Genomic DNA, 16,980 nt, shown 5'->3' with positions numbered 1-16,980 from the left:
TTTTTTTTACATATCTAGGTAACAAACTTGTTGGAAGTGTTCACATATGACCATTATGACCAGCTATAGCAGGTCACGTCCTAGATATGAACACTTTCAACAAGTTCGTTACCTTATATAGAAAAAAATAGTTACCTAAATATGAACAAAACGAAAAAGTAAAAGTAGATTACACAAATGATCCATGTGGTTTGGGAAAATTTATATTTTTGGTCCATAACTTATTTTTTTTAACTCAAATGGTCCCTACTGTTTATTTTTGTTGCACGTTTGGTCCCTGTCTTACCTAAAAAGACTATTGTGCATTTATTAATTTATTTTTTAATTAGTTTTCTTATTTATATATTTATTTTTTATATATTTTAAAAAATTAATAGACCCTAAATATCTGTATCTCCTCACCGTACACCTGAAACCACATTTGAGAAATTTAATTTGAGTCTCACCGGTCACCATCCCATCTCTCATCCTCCGCAAATTATATTTATTTTCTATCTTTAGTGACATCGACGTCTTCACCATCCTTCTATTTTTGGCCCTTAAACTCTGGCAAACCAACATCATAACTCACTGTCACTTCAAAAGAAATAGAAAAAGAAAGTAAATAGAGCTGAACAGTTTTGGTTGCATTCATATTTTTTTATATTGATTTTTGGCATAGGTTATTTATGTTAAAGGACATCAGAGGTTTCAACCCAATTCGAGTAATAACAACGGGGTTTAGTGTGAAAAATATTTAACCAAAAAAGTTTCATGTCATCATATATTGACCGAATAAAGTCATTACGTAGAGGGCCTCATTTCGAGACATTGCGTTGTGTTTTTTTTTTGACCACGAGACGAATTAGCCTCCACAGTTGACAGTCCACTCCTCCAGGTGGATCGGCAGGAACACTGTTCCGGCGACGGTTTAATAACCGTTCGTACATTTGAAATCCTCGAGTATGAATTACCTTCACTCTCCTATGAAAACCCTTGAACCTTCTCGATTTTTTACTCAACCATGTCTCTTACTCTTGAAGTTTTCAGTATTCTTATACTGTTCATTTTCCGATTAGTTTCTGCTGCCTCGGAGTCTGGTTTTCTTAATCTCCCGTCGTATCAACACTTTATATCAGGTTTGTTTCCAGTATCAAAGTAATCTTACATTAATTCTTAGTGTCTTCTGCTATCCTTGGTGTTTCGATCTCTGTTAAAAAACAAGTTAGCATTTTATGATCATATCTAGATTCTAAATTGAAATTTGGGCCGACTATTGGCTGTTCTTTGATGTGGTAAACTTATGCTTTTGTGTATAATTCGAAGAGCTTCATATCCGCATTGATCAGAATAATATGTAGATTACAGCATTGATAAAGTACTCACGAAATTTACATTTGCAATACATGCTTTTTCTTTTTGTTTTACCAATTATATGATGTGTTTTAGATAAAGATCGACCAACTAAATCACTCAGGCTATCAAACCCTTTGATTGGTGATGATCAGAAGATTTACACATGTCTGGAAAAGAACTTGATGATTTTCCATAACACCGGCTCCATTTCCAGGATGATACCTCTGAATTACACATGCAATCTTGGTATAACGCCAGTTCTTGGAGCTTCAAGAAAGATAGTATGCATCTATCAAACTCTTGATTCATAGGACCTCAAATAAAAACTGGTTTATGACTGTTTTTCTACTGGCAGGTGTATTTGGTTGCAGGGAACAGAGTTCTAAGAGTCGATACTACCAACACCCGAATTTCTAAAAATGCTACACAAGTGTTTTTGGGTCCAGAAACAGGTGTAGAAGGGATGAATGAGATTATTGGGCTCTCAATAAGCATAACCAGTTTTTGTGTACTTGTGACTATAAAAAGAACGGGACTCTTTGCTTACAGTTACGATGGGAAACTAAGGTGGAGTACTGGACCTGTAATTACTCAATCAAAGAAGTATCGCCAAGGTTGTTGGAAAAACTTCACAGACTGCTTTTTTGATTCAGCCCCTGTCATCGATCATTGTGATGCTAACATTTATGTATGTCAAGTTTCCAACTTCTCCTTCTTTCCTTTTTATCTCTTGAATTCTTAAATTCTGATGTTTTTACAATTACAGGTGTGGAATAATCAAGGGGAACTGTATGCAGTGTCAATTCGTAGTCCACATTTTAAGTGGATTCAGAATCTTAGCTCATTTGGGAAGAATTTAACAGTTACAGCTGGAAACAATGGGAAAGTGTATATCACTGTAGCAGATAGAGCCATTGTTCTTGGTTTAGATGCTGGAACTGGAAGCGTTGTATGGACGCAAAATATAGGGCCATTAAGCACACAAGACCCTGATCCAGTTGTTGATATCAGTGGTTGGATATCTATCGGTTCATTGGATGGGTTTCTGTATTCAATTTCACCATCTGGGACTCTTAAGAAATTCCCAGAGAAAACTGTTATATGGATGCAAAGAATATATGTCAATGATACAGTGATGGTAGTTAATCCGGTTCTTGATTGCTCTGGATATGCGGTTTATATTTCTCAGAGAAAATTCGAGGGAAAGATTAGCCAAATCATTGGTGAATACACTTATGTTTCAGCAGGGACGCCATTGAATGCCGATTTCAAGTTGGTTGTTCCTACAACAGGATCTGTGTATTGGAATGCAAGCTATCCTGGTGATCTGGTTTCCTATGTCACTTGCATCAACTTACTATTGAAAGTTACATAATTTTGACTTTTTTTTAATTTAATCGAGATAGGTTCGGTGTCAAACTTATTCTACGAGAGTGATCTGAGGCATTTTCTTCTTGATGAGAGTGTACTTCTTGCTTTTCTTTCTGTTTCAGGTAAGTTTTTATTTTATTTTTAATGTTATCAATGAGCTCGTCATGTCGAATTAGTACAATTGAGATTTACAAGTTGATGTTTCTATTTGATGCAGATACTGGGAACCCATTTCCATGCTTTGGCACACGTAATGATCCAATAACTTTTGTTATAATCAGATCGAATCTTGTTTTATATATAAACTTTATATTTCAATTTTCAACAGAAGAGAAGCATGCATTAAGATGTTCAATGATGGAAACCAAGCATGTTACACTCTACACAGGCAATGAGAAAGCAATTATATTATTTCTCTTCTTTGAAACAATACTAATGATAGTACTAGTAGGCCTGGTACAATTTTGTTGCATATTTTGGATGAAAAAGAAGGTTAAAAACCAAGATCTTGCCAAGTTCCTTGAAAAAAGAGTAAGCTGGATTATAGTATACTATTATTTATACACATCTCTTTCCATTTTGTAACCCTTGAGTTCTCCAACAATTTGTCGCATATTTCGCAGAAATCGCTTCGGATTCAAAAGAAAGTGTTTGATAGGACAATAACCGAGCTTCAGAAAAAAGCAGCATCGAATGAAGAGATTGAACAACTCGGGGATTTGGTGAGAGAAAGAGAAGACATAGAGAGGAAGCTTTCCACCACTTACAGTTTAGGAAAAGATACGACGACCCAAGAATCAAAATCCCTAATTCCACTCTCTGATAAGAAATCCGGGAGCTTGTCTTTTAAAAGTGGAAGAAGGAAAGAAAGTATGGCGACTATTAGTAACAGTTCTTTGGAGGATGATAGCGATGATGATAATGAAGTTGAGGAAGGAGAATTGAAGGGTAAGGGTTCTATGGAGATAGAAAGTTTTAGTGATGATGAGGCTTTAAACATTGTTCAAACACAAGTGAAGATTCTTGATGAGGGAGATAACCAGAGAGATTTGCCAACTGGTGGTGGGAGTATGCGAAGGAGACCATTATCTTTAAGAAGTACGAAGTAAGTCTGTAAAGAGATCATTATCATTCTGCAGAAGCTTCTTTTTGTGCTTCTTGAATTTGTTTGTGTGTTTTTCAAGAATCATTGGGGAATGGCAAGTATTATAAGTTTTTCATTTTTATCACCCATTGTTATTCTGTAAACGTTCCTAGGTTAAATCCATGTCATCTTGATATTTCATAATTGTGCATTTCTTATATTTGTGTTAAGGGTAAACGGTTAGTATTAATACAATTTTAATGATATTATAGAGGTGTATTGGTCTCATTGGTTTCCAAGAGGTTTGGTTAAGGTTCACGTTGCGGTTTGAGATGAGTTTCTCACTATATTGTATGGATGTTGTGAATCATTTATTTTAGTTCGTGTGTGCTTGTAGGATGTATGTGGGTAGTACTACGTTGTGTTACTATCTTGTAGGTATACGATATCGGCTCAACATAATGAGGCATATGCGTATGGTATTCGCTCAAAATACCGAGGAATACATATAGAACATTTGCTCGACAAACTAAGCAATATAGGAGGGCTGAACATGGGATCAACATTAGCCGACGTGTCCCAAGATAATGTATACTTGTTTTTTAATTTGTTCTTAGATTTACATGTGTGGTTATGTTGTTATATGTTAGTTGTATCCTTATGAAAGGGATAGAACATGTGTAATGTTATATTGTGTATGTGTTGAAATCTACTAAGTTTTGTACTTACACTTTCCCTTAAAAACTATATTATTTTAGTATCATCATGTACGAAGGATGGCAAGGTGTGACCGTATACATTGGATCAAATTAGTTATGTTGGAGTTTTCATAATACATTTGATTAATGTTTCCGTTTAATTTTGGGATTTATAACTTACAAATGAGTTTTAAAGATTTATGTTGATTTTGGGAGTGGTTATGGAACTTTTTGATAATAAAGTTAATGACTTGGTTGAAATAAATATTGTTTTAAAAAGTTCAAATTTATTGTAAATTTTTGGGCGTTACATATAAAATGGGAAGTGATTTGTACACAACAGTTTTTTATCATACACAACAATTCATGCGTTATATAGTTGTACAATACAACATTTTAAAGCATCAATTGTTGTGTACGGAGAAAAATTGTTGTGTACGGATCAACTCCCATATAAAATATGTTAAATCATTTTTAATCATCTTTCTCTTTGTAAATTTCTTCTAGTCTACCTTCTTTTTCATTTTTATGCATTGTAGATAACAGAAATAAAAAGAAAATAGCAACAAGTATGAGTAACCAATAAAACAAAAAATGTTGTTATATAGAGAAAATATTAATCAATTAGGTATCATAAGTTATAAAACCCTTGAGTTGTTGTAATGCCTCAATTCTCAGGTATCGATTTTATAAGAATTTTCTTGTTTTCAAGGTCTATTTGACGAGTTGGTCGCCCTACTCGTCGAGTAGCAGCGGGTTGGTCTGCGTGATTTTGTGACCTACTCGCCGAGTCCAAGAAGGGACTCGACGAGTAGGAGCTGGCAGATGAAACCCTAAATTTCGGGGTATTGCACCCTATTTAAAGGATCATTGGCCTCCCTCAACCTCCCTTTTACAGCTCATTGGCACCCTTAAACCCTAAATTGTGTGTGTGTGTGTGTGTGTTTCTTTGGTGTGTTAAAGCTTAGAAGAGGAATCTTGGTGAAGAAACACTTGGGAAACAAGTAAATTGAAGCAAAGAAACTCGTGGGAAGCAGAGATCTACTTCAGTGGACACCCTTTCTGAAGGTATTAGGTTGTTACCTTGGCTCATTTCATTCTAGATCTCTTTTGGGTGGATTTTAGGACTTTCCTAGTATGTTTGGAAGCTTTGCTTGTGTATAAGCTAAGATCTGAAGTTGTAACTTCAGATCTGAACTCTCTTGGGTCTTTAAGTCCATAAAGCTTCCAACTTTTGCAAAGATGAGACTCTCCTTGAGTGCAAAACCTCCATTGCAAGCTTAGTTTGTCATTTTAAGACTTTAGGGCTTTGCATGCACGTAAAATTTGCAACTTTACGTGATAAACATGCCTTGGGGGACTGGATCTACAATATGGAGCCTTAGCATGGCTTAAAAAGCCTCTGTATGGATAAATGACTGAATGGACTCGACGAGTCGGATGAACGACTCGGCGAGTCCGATGAAGATTGTCTTGGGCTCGGCGAGTCAGTCGATGACTCGACGAGTCGGCTAAAGTTTTCCCAACCTTTGGACACGTATGAACGCGGCGATTTGTAAGGGGAAAACTCGCCGAGTTGGCCAAGGAGTTAGGACCACTAACACTAGGAACTCGACGAGTCACTCAAGTGACTCGGCGAGTTGGTGAGTATGTTAGGAACTCGACGAGTGGCTAGATGTACTCAACGAGTTGAGGTCAACATGGACTGTTGACTTTGACAGTTGACTTGGACCTTGACCAAGGGTTGACTTTTCGACTTCAGGAACATTTTGGGAAATTAGAAATTTACAAACATGGTTCTATGGTGCATTTAGGTGGTGGAGTTGTACCGGTAATCCAAGAGTTTGAGTTTATCTTCGAGTCGACAATGCGTTGTGAGCTATCCTCACTATACCAATGGGTCCAAGGCACCAAGGCTAGCCCTTTATATATTTGTATTTGGATTATGGCATGATATGTTTATTGATTACATCTTGGTAGTTAGGATGGTGGTGTCACGCTCGTAGATCCGGGTTAATCAATTTGGAGATAATATGGGTCGAAAATGAATTTTCGACAAAGGATTATTTAGAATAAATAATCTTAACCAAGTTTTATAATATGGATCAAGGGCTCTGTAGAAATAAAGAACGCCGAAATCCGAGTTATAACGAAGAAGTTATGACCCGTCAAAGTTTCGTGACGGTACCGGCACGACACCGGAAAGCGTAAATACTGAATTTATGATAGAGTGACTTTTAGCCTTAGCCATCTAAACAAAAGTAGTAGAAAATGTTAAACTGAGAGTGTCCATAAAAAGAACGTCCAAATCTGACTTCGTATGAGGAAGTTATGATTTTTCTAAGATTTGGCATAGCAGTGCACGGCCCGAAACTCGAATTTTAGTTCGAGCGGTTTTTGGCTTACGCAACCTAAGTTAGAGTTGAAGATCTCATTAATAGGAACTCAACGGTAAAAAGACAGACGAAAACGAAGTCCGTATGAAGGAGTTACGAATTCTTCGCGGTCATTTAACAGTCTAATCTCTTCCTACTATTAAATTTAAAATCGGTCGAGAATTAGTGATAGGTGCATTTTATGCACCTATTTTGCATGTTTATTTCCGTCTTTTTATAGCATTCTACTTCATAATTCTTGCATTTAGTTGATTATTAGGGCAATTACATATTTCATTAAGAATGCCTGGTAATTCACTATTTTTGATTTATTTTGCAGGCATTATGGAGCATGGAACGTGGAGCTTGGATGCATGGATGCTTGGATGCTTGGAGCGTAGAGCTTTGGAACATGAAGAGAAGATGAACCGGTCATTCCATGGCAGAAAACATGAAGATGGAGCCAATAGTGAAGACTCTTTGGAATTTTAGCAAAAAGCATGGGCCATGCCAAAAAACACATGGTCAAGACAAATGGCCATGCCAAAAAAAAACACATGGGCAAAAGGCATGGCCATGCTAAAAACGCATGGCCTCATGACATGTCACGTGAACTTTAATAAAAGAGCAGGAGACGTCATTTTGAAGGGGAGAACGGTTTTGGGAGTAGGTTCTGGCGATCTAGGGCAATTTTGGGAGAATTCTTGGAGCTTTTGAGAAGACTTAATCATTGCAAACATTTGGATTTCATTTTTGTAAGGATTAAACATCCCAATTCCATCTTTATTCTTGTTTGATTTGTTCTTAGCCATGTGTGGCTAAGAAACCCTAGTTTCTAGTTCTTGTTCAAAACATGTTGATTGCTTGACTTGAAGCATATGATTTGATGTTTGATTTGTGATTCTATTCTAGTGATTATGTTTTTGTTTAAACTAGAATCCTTGAATTTGATTTGTGTTTGATTGGCCACTTTCATGAATTGAATTTTTGTGCAGTTAATTAACTTTTAGGGCACCTAATCGTTCTATTGAGTTAATAATTGGTAACAAGCAATAAGTTTTCTTATTGTAAAACATATATCACATGTTTTCACACTTCCGAGCGTATGAGAAGAAATGAACATTGTTGGGAAGCTTGTACAAAACTTAATGCGGTTTTTCAATACAATCTAAGAACGTGTTTAGGTTGAATTAGTAAAGCTAGGTCTAATCAAAGAGCGTGTTTTGGTTAGATAATTTGGCAAGCGAGAGTTATTAGAGCGTGTTAATATCTTTCAGTACCAACATAGAATAGCAATCTTGAATTACATCAAGTCATAATCAAGTTGAACAACAACATTGAGAACTAGAACTAGAACCATTCAATCAATTTGCTTACAAATCTATTTCATTTTGTGCATGCTTTTAAAGTAGATTGTTATTTAGTTATTTACTTTTGCAAACAAACCCCCCTTTGTGACCAAAGTACCTTGTGCAAAAAGGTATAGACTTTTGTCCCGTGTCTCTATGGTTCGACCCTGCTTGCCTTGTACTACTTTTTAGTGCATTAAAGCAGTGTATTTGGAGTCTATTGTACCCCCATTATTTGTTGGGTTTGACACGCCTAACAAATTGGTGCCGTTGCCGGGGACACGGTGTTACTAATTGTTTATGCCAAGATTTTTGTGAGTAGGTACATCTCTATCAAAAAAAAAAAAAACAAAAAAAAAGTGTGGCTCGGAAATGAATACTCCTTACAAGGAAGACCAACTTTCTGAGCTAGCTCGGTTAGTTATGATGATTGAAAATGACAGAAGTGTGCAGTCCACACCTATTCCTTGTGATTTTTGCACGCAAAATGGACATCACACCAACATGTGTCCATATTTACAAGGGGGATGGGAGGAAATGCAGGAAAGCGGAAGCTACTACTGGCCAAATCAATGGAGTCACGATCAACCTCAACATGATCAATGGTGGGAAAACAACCAAGCTTGGGGAAACAACCAATGCCAAAACCCATACCAAGCTTGGGGAAATAACCAATACCAACCAACTTCACAGTTCCAACAACCATATTTTGTACCTCCCCAACAAGCTGAAAATTCAAGCATGTCCTTGGAAGACATTGTGAAAAGCATTGCCACTACTACCCAAATCTTCCAGGAAACAACCAAAGCTAGCCTCAAAAGCTTAGAGGAACAAATTGCACAACTTGCCCAATCTGTGAGTATATTGGAAACTCAACGAAAATTACCATCGCAGACTGAAGAGGACCCAAGGCATACCGTTTCTGCCATCACCTTGAACGATGGGAAAATTTTTGATGACCCAACATTGCAATTTGAAGATGGGGAAGAGGAGGAAGAAGTAAAAATGGAAAAGGTTGTCGAGGAAGAAGTAGAAATTAAGAATGATGACATGGAAGTTGTAGAGGAGGAGTTGGAGGTTGACAAAAAAGAGGTTGATCCACCCACTACCAATGAGAAATCCTTTCGCCGGTAGACCAACCACAAGAGCCGAAAACGATACATTTGTTGGACCCTTCAAGGGATATGTACCCCGAGAAGGAAGACTCCCAACCGATCATCAAATCGACCACCTTATCAAAGAAGGAAGATTTGACCACCTTACTGGACAAGTACAAGAAAGGGGTCGGCTGGACGATTGTTGTCATTAAGGGTCTAAGTCCAACATGGTTCCCACGCAAAAAGAAGGTCAAGTACAAGATACGTGTTCCATTGAAGGAGGTGACGAAAATTTCATTGAGTTGGAAAGCCCCAACATTCAAAGAATAACATATTCTAAGGGCCAAGTCGAGCCAAAGACTTAAAACAAGGGCGGCTAACCGAGAGGCAACTCGGGGAGTATTTTCTTCCCATTCTTTTTTTTTTTTATTTATTTTATTTTGTTGTGTTGCAATGTTTTTAAGTCTTTTTAGAGTTTAATGCAAAAAAAAAAATAATAAATAAAAAAAAATTGAGAGGGAGTCATGTGTTAAAAAAAAACGTTTTTGTGAGGTTACAAAAAAAAAAAAAACGAGCTTCTGATGTTCACAGAAAGAAAAATGCATGGTCTCACAAAAAAAAAAAAAAAAAAAAAAAAAAAAAACACATGGGCTAGGCATAAAAGGCATGGTCCAATTTTTGCCCCATGCGAGGAAGTCGAGGTTTTTAATAAAAAAAATTTTTTGGCATGGGCAAACTTGAAAAAGCACGGGCTAGAAGAAAAACGCACGGCCTAAGCCTTAGACCGTGCACTACCATCAGGTTTTCAAGAAATTTTTTTTTTGCACGGCCGATTGTTAAAAACGCATGGGCTGAAACAAAACTCAGGGGCCATGCTAAAAACGCATGGGCAAAACTTGAAATCACACGGCCTACCTTTGGATCATGTGTTGTCGACGTAACTCCCCCATTTCATAAAACAAATGCATGGACCATGCAAAAATCTCACGGCCCATGCTAAAAAAACATGGGCTATCATAAAAAAGCACGGCCTGGCTTGGACCATGTGTTTTGTGTCATTCTTCCTCCTAACAACTCACGACCGTGCACTCTCTCCTCCTAAACACTCATAAACTTTTGACTTTCATCAATCACTCCAACATTAAAGCTCAAAGGTTTGTTGTTTTAAGTTCCTAACTCCATCTTCTCCTTCATCTAGGTTTCAAAATTCTTTTGTAGGGTTTCAAGAGCAAGCTTGGTGAAGTATTTTGTAAAGAAGAATGGAAGCTTTTACCTCCATTTGTGCATTCCACCATTGAAGAGCTCAACTTTTCTTGAGGTTGAAGATAAAGTGGAAAAAGTCAAGCACACATTACAAATTCAAGCATTTGAATGGTACATTCCTTCCATATCTCAAGTTTAATGCATGAATCCTAAGATTGTTTGACTAGAATTGTTGAGAATTCGTTCATATGCTCTAAATAGTTATACATTCGTGGTTAGTAGGTTGCCCTATCTTCTCCGAGCATCAAGGACGATGCAAACTCTTAAGCTTGGGGAGGGGTCTTTGTACATTAGGTTTTAGTTTCAACATGCATAAAAAAATTCTTATTTTTTATTTTCTTTCCTTTTTATTTATTTTCTTTTCATGCATTCATTTAAAAGCATTAAAAAAAATCAATCTAAAGAAACCTAATCTTCTTGAATAAGTTGAAGTGGTAAATTAGTCGTGGCTTGAGATTAGAACTTGTTCGTTTTTCATTAAAAATCTTAAAGCAACCTAATTTCACACGAACACGTCTCCCGAAGCTACTCGTGCAAAACAAAAAATGATAAAGTTATCAACACCGAAGCATAAAGACAGGTATAGGTTAGCCCATGGAACACACAACCGGTCTTATGATTAGTAAGTGCTCACTCATATCTAAACTCCAATTTCAAAGAGTCATAAAATGAATATAAAATCTCAGTGACTCGAATTCTCCAGCGCTCTAAAAAGTCTTTTCTACCTATTCCCTTCTAAATACCCTGCTTGGGGACATTGTTTCCGACTATACTTACGGGTCTTTGCGCGTTTACATCAGTCCTCCTAAAAAAAATAAAATAAAATAAAATAAAATAATATATATATATATATATATAAAATAAAAAAAATAATAAAAAAATTTAAATAAATAAAAATATTATTAAGTTAATATGTGACCTTTGGGATTCGAACAAGTAGACTCCGAGGGGTGTTTTACACCTAATCGCCTAAAGCTGAATAGTTTGGGACTGATTGAGTTGAAAATTCGTTACACGGGTTCCATAGAAAGTCATGAACTTAATAATAACAAATAAAGCTAATCTGTGGCCTTTGAGGTTCGGGCAAGTAAACCCGAGGGATCTCTTTAAATCTAGCACACTAAGGTCATCTGATTTGGATGTGTTGGTTGGAAGCCCGTTACACGGATTTCAAAGGAAGCCATGAGCTTTATTTGCAGAAAAATATAATTAGATAGTTTGTATATATTTATGTTTATAGTTTAATTGAATAATGTGTTTGAAAAATGTTTGGTTGTAAACATTGAGACTGACTGTAAACTACTTTGACTGGTGTAAGTGGTTTGAAACAGGTAACCAATCTGGGTAAATATTAGGGAATTTTTAGAAAATATTTTTTTAGAAAAAGATTGTTGTTAGTCAACAAATAGTTGGAATCGGTCATTGTCATGATTTGAAAAATGAAAATGAGCATATTTTGCATCACATGTTTTCACGAGAGTAAGACCATAATTTGTTCCATTGCTAACCCAATACCTGTAAAAGTGAACAAGTGTTGTAATTTTTGATTTTGTTGAGTTGCGTTAGGGAATGACTAAAAACCTTGTTTTACATGTTATATATCTTTATGGGGTTAATGTCAAATTATCTCAAGGCCCGATAGGTACACCTTCGACTTAATGACATAATGAGGTTAATTGGATTGAATATGTTTGTTTTGTTTTATTTATTGCATTAATGTCAAAAAAAAAAATCTTTTTGTACATATGTTATTTTCATTAGTTCTTCTTTTATTGCATGCATGCATTCTTAATTCCATTTAGTCCTTTTCGTTCCTTCCATTCTTTTCATCTTAGTTTCTTTTTAGTTGCCTATCGTCTTCTCTAGGTTGATTCTCAATTTTGTTCTTTCTTGAGGACAAGAAAGGTCTAAGCTTGGGGAGGTTTGATAGGTGCATTTTATGCACCTATTTTGCATGTTTATTTCCGTCTTTTTATAGCATTCTACTTCATAATTCTTGCATTTAGTTGATTATTAGGGCAATTACATATTTCATTAAGAATGCCTGGTAATTCACTATTTTTGATTTATTTTGCAGGCATTATGGAGTATGGAACGTGGAGCTTGGATGCATGGATGCTTGGATGCTTGGAGCGTAGAGCTTTGGAACATGAAGAGAAGATGAACCGGTCATTCCATGGCAGAAAACATGAAGATGGAGCCAATAGTGAAGACTCTTTGGAATTTTAGCAAAAAGCATGGGCCATGCCAAAAAACACATGGTCAAGACAAATGGCCATGCCAAAAAAAAAACACATGGGCAAAAGGCATGGCCATGCTAAAAACGCATGGCCTCATGACATGTCACGTGAACTTTAATAAAAGAGCAGGAGACGTCATTTTGAAGGGGAGAACGGTTTTGGGAGTAGTTTCTGGCGATCTAGGGCAATTTTGGGAGAATTCTTGGAGCTTTTGAGAAGACTTAATCATTGCAAACATTTGGATTTCATTTTTGTAAGGATTAAACATCCCAATTCCATCTTTATTCTTGTTTGATTTGTTCTTAGCCATGTGTGGCTAAGAAACCCTAGTTTCTAGTTCTTGTTCAAAACATGTTGATTGCTTGACTTGAAGCATATGATTTGATGTTTGATTTGTGATTCTATTCTAGTGATTATGTTTTTGTTTAAACTAGAATCCTTGAATTTGATTTGTGTTTGATTGGCCACTTTCATGAATTGAATTTTTGTGCAGTTAATTAACTTTTAGGGCACCTAATCGTTCTATTGAGTTAATAATTGGTAACAAGCAATAAGTTTTCTTATTGTAAAACATATATCACATGTTTTCACACTTCCGAGCGTATGAGAAGAAATGAACATTGTTGGGAAGCTTGTACAAAACTTAATGCGGTTTTTCAATACAATCTAAGAACGTGTTTAGGTTGAATTAGTAAAGCTAGGTCTAATCAAAGAGCGTGTTTTGGTTAGATAATTTGGCAAGCGAGAGTTATTAGAGCGTGTTAATATCTTTCAGTACCAACATAGAATAGCAATCTTGAATTACATCAAGTCATAATCAAGTTGAACAACAACATTGAGAACTAGAACTAGAACCATTCAATCAATTTGCTTACAAATCTATTTCATTTTGTGCATGCTTTTAAAGTAGATTGTTATTTAGTTATTTACTTTTGCAAACAAACCCCCCTTTGTGACCAAAGTACCTTGTGCAAAAAGGTATAGACTTTTGTCCCGTGTCTCTATGGTTCGACCCTGCTTGCCTTGTACTACTTTTTAGTGCATTAAAGCAGTGTATTTGGAGTCTATTGTACCCCCATTATTTGTTGGGTTTGACACGCCTAACAAATTGGTGCCGTTGCCGGGGACACGGTGTTACTAATTGTTTATGCCAAGATTTTTGTGAGTAGGTACATCTCTATCAAAAAAAAAAAAAAAAAAACAAAAAAAAAGTGTGGCTCGGAAATGAATACTCCTTACAAGGAAGACCAACTTTCTGAGCTAGCTCGGTTAGTTATGATGATTGAAAATGACAGAAGTGTGCAGCCCACACCTATTCCTTGTGATTTTTGCACGCAAAATGGACATCACACCAACATGTGTCCATATTTACAAGGGGGATGGGAGGAAATGCAGGAAAGCGGAAGCTACTACTGGCCAAATCAATGGAGTCACGATCAACCTCAACATGATCAATGGTGGGAAAACAACCAAGCTTGGGGAAACAACCAATGCCAAAACCCATACCAAGCTTGGGGAAATGACCAATACCAACCAACTTCACAGTTCCAACAACCATATTTTGTACCTCCCCAACAAGCTGAAAATTCAAGCATGTCCTTGAAAGACATTGTGAAAAGCATTGCCACTACTACCCAAATCTTCCAGGAAACAACCAAAGCTAGCCTCAAAAGCTTAGAGGAACAAATTGCACAACTTGCCCAATCTATGAGTATATTGGAAACTCAACGAAAATTACCATCGCAGACTGAAGAGGACCCAAGGCATACCGTTTCTGCCATCACCTTGAACGATGGGAAAATTTTTGATGACCCAACATTGCAATTTGAAGATGGGGAAGAGGAGGAAGAAGTAAAAATGGAAAAGGTTGTCGAGGAAGAAGTAGAAATTAAGAATGATGACATGGAAGTTGTAGAGGAGGAGTTGGAGGTTGACAAAGCTTAGTCTCTACTTTTCGAGTGCGGCGAATTCGATACAGTTTTTGTAAATATGAGATAGAAGGAGAATTAGCCGACGGGGTCTAAATGAAAGTTGTAGTACTCGTAAATACCAACGCGTGGATATAAAGAACATAGAAAACGGAGCTTGTACGCGGAAGATACGGACAAAGCTTGGAGACTACTTTACTATAAAACTCCTATAAATAAAGGGTGAACTCCTCATATTTTCTTCACACCATAAGCCTTTTTTCTCTCTCTAACTTCTCTCTAGCCTCCCTAAACCCCTCCCAAGTATAGGGAACCTCCCTAGCACGAGAAGGAAGCCCCGGAGCGCCCGACGGCTCCGAGAAGAAAAGCTTTCGGCTCGGAAACGTTGCTCCAGCGAAGGCCGGTTTTTAATAAAAACCTGCTGTAAGTGAGCTACGCCTATACTATATTTAATATACCTTTTATTTAATTATAGTAACATTATTAGAAACTTAAAATAATTATTTGGGCTATTATTATGAGTTACATTGAGTGTTATTTAACGCTTATATAATAGTAATAATAGGTAGACTATTAATTAGTCGCGGTTAACCTTAAAAACAAAACCCTAATGGTATCGATACTAGGTTTTGTCGAGGAAAATTGTTTTGAGATAACGAAGCGTTGTCTGAGTTCGGAATCACCACCTAATCAAGTGACTGCATGGTCCCTTTCATCTTACACATAGATATGAAGTATTTTATATAAACTACGTGCTATGTGTGCATATTATCTGTATACTTGCTATCTATACTGGATGAACGATTTTATGCAAGTTTTAAATGATTTAAACTGTATACGTATTTTATATCTACAAATATGTTGGGGATGACATGGGTAGATGAATGATGAGAGAGAAAAGATGATGTGAGTAAACATAAGCAGCTATAGACTTAGTGCCTAATAAATAACACTCGCAGCTATGGACTTAGTGCCTATTGGACAAACATTGGTAGCTATGGACTTAGTACATGTTAGGAATTGGTAGCTATGGACTTAGTACCTACTACATAAGCACTGGTAGCTGTGGACTTAGTACCGGTTAGGAATTGGTAGCTATGGACTTAGTACCTACTAGATAAATATTGGTAGCTATGGACTTAGTACCTACTAGATAAACACTGTTAGCTATGGACTTAGTACCTGTTAGGAATTGGTAGATATGGACTTAGTACCTACTAGATAAACACTGGTAGCTATAGATTTAATACCCGATGAATAAACTATAGCAGCTATGGAATTAGTGCTTTATGAACGAACATTGGAAATTATGGATTTAGTGTCAGTCCTATAACCCTTGAAGCAAAGGACTTCAGAATGAACGAAGGCAGGACAGATGACTCTTAGGGTAGACTCTTGAGAGTAAGGAAGATAATGGGGATGGGTAATTGGGTTGATTGTCTAAACATAATAATTATATTATTATGGGTTGAAAACCCTATGTACTCACCAGGTTTCCCAACTTGACCCACTCAGCTTATTTATATCACAGGTGTTGATATGAAGTCACATTACACTAAGAGATTAAGGAGATATAAATCACTAGTGATAATGAATGTAAGTTCTGTTTATGCTTAGGTTTCTGTATTAACGATGACATCCCAAATGTTTTAAAATGAATAAAAATACATTTCTTCGGAAATGCTTTGATAACGAAATTATCATGTTTTTCTGGGAAAAAATTCCGCAACGTTTTTTTATTAAAAGAGATACTCTGATTTTTATAAAGCATAAACAATATCGGTCTTTTCTGACCGTGAAAATGGGGATGTCACAGTTGGTATCAGAGCATTAGTTTAAGAGAACTAGAAATTTGTAGGAGATTTCTAGACTTAAACTTAGAATAAGCGATGATTGTGAGATGAGTTTCTACTATATTTTACACACAAGCACTAGTTTATTTTAGGAAAGATGCCTAAAATGTTTTATGTGCTGAATGTTTTATGTTATAGCTATAAAGATGCCTTATTTGCTATTATTTGTTCGGATCTATGGTCTGTTGCCGATCGGATCTGAAAATTTTATGTGTTCAAATTTCTAAACATTTGATTACGGTATTAGAACTGACATATAACTTTTCGGTGTGACAAGGAGATCTATACGTCTATCGTAAATAAAATCTTTCCTATCTTAAAATTCTCGCCTCGGTACACCGAACGTCTACTTGGGTGTACAAAACGTCATGGTGAAGACAGACTAGG

At 36.4% G+C, this 16,980-nt stretch overlaps 1 protein-coding gene across 4 annotated transcripts; it reads left to right on the top strand.

Moving 5' to 3' along the window:
- Nucleotides 1-53: 53 nt before the first annotated feature.
- LOC111876680 (protein GAMETE EXPRESSED 3) lies at nucleotides 54-4,063 on the top strand. 4 transcript variants are annotated; one of them, XM_023873243.3, is made up of 9 exons: nucleotides 60-942; nucleotides 1,059-1,118; nucleotides 1,429-1,616; nucleotides 1,691-2,023; nucleotides 2,102-2,657; nucleotides 2,742-2,828; nucleotides 2,924-2,956; nucleotides 3,035-3,237; nucleotides 3,330-4,063. In XM_023873243.3, the coding sequence occupies exons 3-9, from the start codon at nucleotides 1,518-1,520 to the stop codon at nucleotides 3,813-3,815; spliced, it is 1,797 nt and encodes a 598-aa protein (XP_023729011.1). In that variant the 5' UTR covers nucleotides 60-942; nucleotides 1,059-1,118; nucleotides 1,429-1,517; the 3' UTR covers nucleotides 3,816-4,063. The 4 variants fall into 4 exon arrangements, with proteins under 4 accessions (XP_023729009.1, XP_023729011.1, XP_042755224.1 ...); XM_042899290.2 differs by having other exon boundaries at nucleotides 1,030-1,118; XM_023873241.3 differs by having other exon boundaries at nucleotides 54-1,118.
- The last annotated feature ends 12,917 nt before the right edge of the window (nucleotides 4,064-16,980 follow it).

This window comes from Lactuca sativa, chromosome 2 (genome assembly GCF_002870075.4).
Source record: "Lactuca sativa cultivar Salinas chromosome 2, Lsat_Salinas_v11, whole genome shotgun sequence".
NCBI lineage: Eukaryota > Viridiplantae > Streptophyta > Magnoliopsida > Asterales > Asteraceae > Lactuca > Lactuca sativa.
The sequence above is the reverse complement of the archived record's forward strand: the minus strand, read 5'-3'. Positions and strand labels throughout refer to the sequence as shown.